This window comes from Pterocles gutturalis, unplaced genomic scaffold, assembly GCF_000699245.1.
Source record: "Pterocles gutturalis isolate BGI_N339 unplaced genomic scaffold, ASM69924v1 scaffold11683, whole genome shotgun sequence".
Lineage (NCBI taxonomy): Eukaryota > Metazoa > Chordata > Aves > Pterocliformes > Pteroclidae > Pterocles > Pterocles gutturalis.
The window spans coordinates 33,747-36,722 of NW_010120553.1; the positions used below are offsets into that span (position 1 = coordinate 33,747).

General features: G+C 47.4%; 1 protein-coding gene across 1 annotated transcript in view; it reads left to right on the plus strand.

The window, feature by feature from the left end:
* PRRX1 (paired related homeobox 1) overlaps positions 1–2,331 on the plus strand; it is a 6,702-nt gene extending 4,371 nt beyond the window's left edge. The window contains exon 4 of the mRNA XM_010076952.1: positions 2,095–2,331. Within this exon, the coding sequence (XP_010075254.1) occupies positions 2,095–2,233 (139 nt within the window). The 3' untranslated portion in view covers positions 2,234–2,331. The remainder of the gene's footprint in view (positions 1–2,094) is intronic.
* Positions 2,332–2,976: the final 645 nt, after the last annotated feature.

The following is a 2,976-nucleotide window of genomic DNA, read 5'->3' on the forward strand; positions in this document are numbered from 1 at the left end:
GGTGAATGGAGAGCAGGAGGCTTCTGAGAGCTTTAGACCAGACTCGAGTTTTGAATGGGAATAGTTTACACCCAAGACTGAAAATTCCCATTTTATCTAAGCTAGAGCATGCTTGAGGCTCTTCTCATTTCTTCCACTACAAAAACACAGCACCCGGTGGGAATGGGTGCCCTGTGCCCATCAGTTGTAGGCTTGGCACCGCCTCTGCAGGCAGCGCTCGGCTTCTGGCATCGCTGCTGACTTACCGGGGACAGGGTAAAGTCACCAACCCAAAGTCAGCCACGGAGAGGGAAGTGGGGAGAGCTCCAGGCACGCAAGTCCATCATGTCCTGGACCCCAGCGAAACGCAGCCGCTGCACCCCAAGTTGGGCAGTCAAACCACCCCTGAGCCCTGGGGGTGCACAGGGAGCTCCACAGCTCTCCCCACGGCTCCTCCGCTCAGGGCTACCCTGGCTGCAGGAGGGCTTCTCCTTCCTGAAATGTGTTGGGTTCTTCTGCAGGAATAAATTAAGAAATAATAAGCCTATATTTTTAAGGATATGCCTGTATTTTGGTGGGTGTATTTTAATGTTCATCCTCTGTGTCCTTCCAGTAGCTATTAGAGACTCTCAAAGTGTCCCGAATATGTGCTCTCCTGGGGAGAATTTTTGGTGCTTTTCCTTGGATGGGTGTAAGCAGCGGTGTATCTATGGGTCTCACCTGTCCTTTCTGTGTGTATAAGCTGATGTGTTTCCACTAGTTCTCACTCAGAGATGACAGTTCCTCCCTGAAGAAGTTATTTTCCTTTATTCTAAAGTGAGAAATAGGAGTCATTTGGCCTGGGATAGGACCTACTAGTATGACCTGGCCTGGATCTCATGGAAGCTGAGGATTCAGGCACCACTGGATTGCATTTAAACTCCTGGCAGGTCAGCTCTGCCTTACGAAGTCAGAGATGCCACCAGCGCTTTGGGCTGAGCATCATGCCTGGATCTGTTTGCACAGCAAATGCCAACTTCCCTCAAGGAAGATTTGCTGTTGCAAAGGTTCTTCTAGTCGTGGAGGTCAGAAATTTTTTAAAAAAGAAAGAAAAAGGAAAATAAAGAAGGAAAAAATAAGCTATCTCCTTTCTTGGGCTGTGGATGGAGGAAAGCATTTCCCAGAGCCCCAGACGTGAGCCGCCGGGCAGGCAGATGGAGAGGGTCAGCACCAGACCTGAGTTGCCTCCAGGGGAGCATTTGGGGTTTCCTCTTGATCATGCATTAAATGGGCGTCTCCAGTTCACTCAGTGGTTTTGAACTGGTTTTGATCTGTAGACCCACATATAGGTAATGCAATACTTCAGGTACTTTGCTGTTTTTTGGGGCGGGGGGTTGCTTTTCGCAGCAACCTGGGACACACGGGTTAAACAAGACTTCCAGTGGTCTGGAAAGCAGATTTGCAAATTTTTGGTAGGATAAGAAAGGACTCTGAGATCTTTGTTCAGCCTCTGCTGCCAAAAGTAATGTTTTTTCATGAATAAAATCATGATCTGAAAAGAGAAAAAATGTTTTGCTTTTTTTTTTTTTCCCCCTTAGCCTTTAAGGCATACTCCTTATGATCAGCTGAAGTTTTGAGGGAAAAAAATGTGGAAATTTTCATTCCAAAAGGCTGAAACAAAAAGCACCACAACTGTTGAAATGTGTTCTTCCTGGGGCATTTCTTTGATGTAACATGTTTCAGAAGTGACACAATTTCACAAGCAATAAAAAAGCAGCAATTGCTCTCATCAAAAAGACTTTGCTTCCGGTTGAAATGTTTTTAAGGACAATGGTCTCCCTGGCAGGTTGGGCACCCTGACCTCATTGTAAACCTTTGGGGTTAGGAAATAGGAAACGGAAATTTTCCTATTGACTTCAACCAACTTTGTCATTGGCTATCCCTGGGTAAGTGAACTGCAGTGGAGAGATTTACAGGGGTGTTAAATAAAAAGTGGCGATAATTCCATGCTCACCTAGGAGGTACATCCCGCAGGTATGGAAAGCCCAGGGTTCAACCTCGCTGCGGTATGTATCTGTTCTCTGCGTGGTGTGAAGACCACGTCTGATGTGATGTTTCTCTCTTTCCACCCCACAGCGCCATGGCCACCTACTCTGCCACGTGTACCAACGCCAGCCCGGCGCAGGGCATGAATATGGCCAACAGTATTGCCAACCTGAGACTGAAGGCAAAGGAATATAGTTTACAGAGGAATCAAGTGCCCACGGTCAATTAACGACTAGAGGCAGCTGCCTTGCAGAAGGAGAAAATACAACAGCACCCGTCCTGCTTCGCAACTTGTTTGTGCTGAAAGAAAAAAAAAAAAAACTCAAACAAAAAAAAGCACAAAAAAAAGCACCAAAAAAAATTTTAAAAATAAGAAAAAAAGCCAGCCCTAACCCAGAACTGAACGTGGGGACCAAACTGGGAGCAAACTGAACTGCTCGTGAGTGACAAGGTTCCTCCTTCCTTTTGGGATAATGCCACCATTTTTTTTTTCTTGTTATTGTCAGGTTTATTGCTTCTGCTCAATATACTATGAGCTTCTTCGGTAAAGGACAGTCTCACCCTTGTTGGTTTCCATTTTTTTTGTATGGGACTGCAAAAAAGAAACCTCTGCTGATCTCAGCCCGTGGACACGTCCCACCCGCCATCATGCTGAGACGCAAAGCTTGCTCCTCTGCCGCCTGCCCCACCTCGCCCTAGAAGAACAAGTTGTTTGGCCACCGCTTTCTGTTGTATCCACCTGTCCCTTCATCCCCCTGTCCCTCGTGCCACAGAGGCAGCAGCGTTGCCGTTCACCTGGGAGAAGCCTGTTAGTGCAACGAGCTGAGGTCAGCCATCCTGCTCGCGTTGCCTGGACCAGTCCGAGACATGAGGAAGAACTCCTTGTGCTTCACAGCACGTCATCGCTTTCTTGAGTATTCCCGGCACTGCTGCCTCGAAAAGCCAAAGAAGAGAGAAAAGCCAACGGGGGGT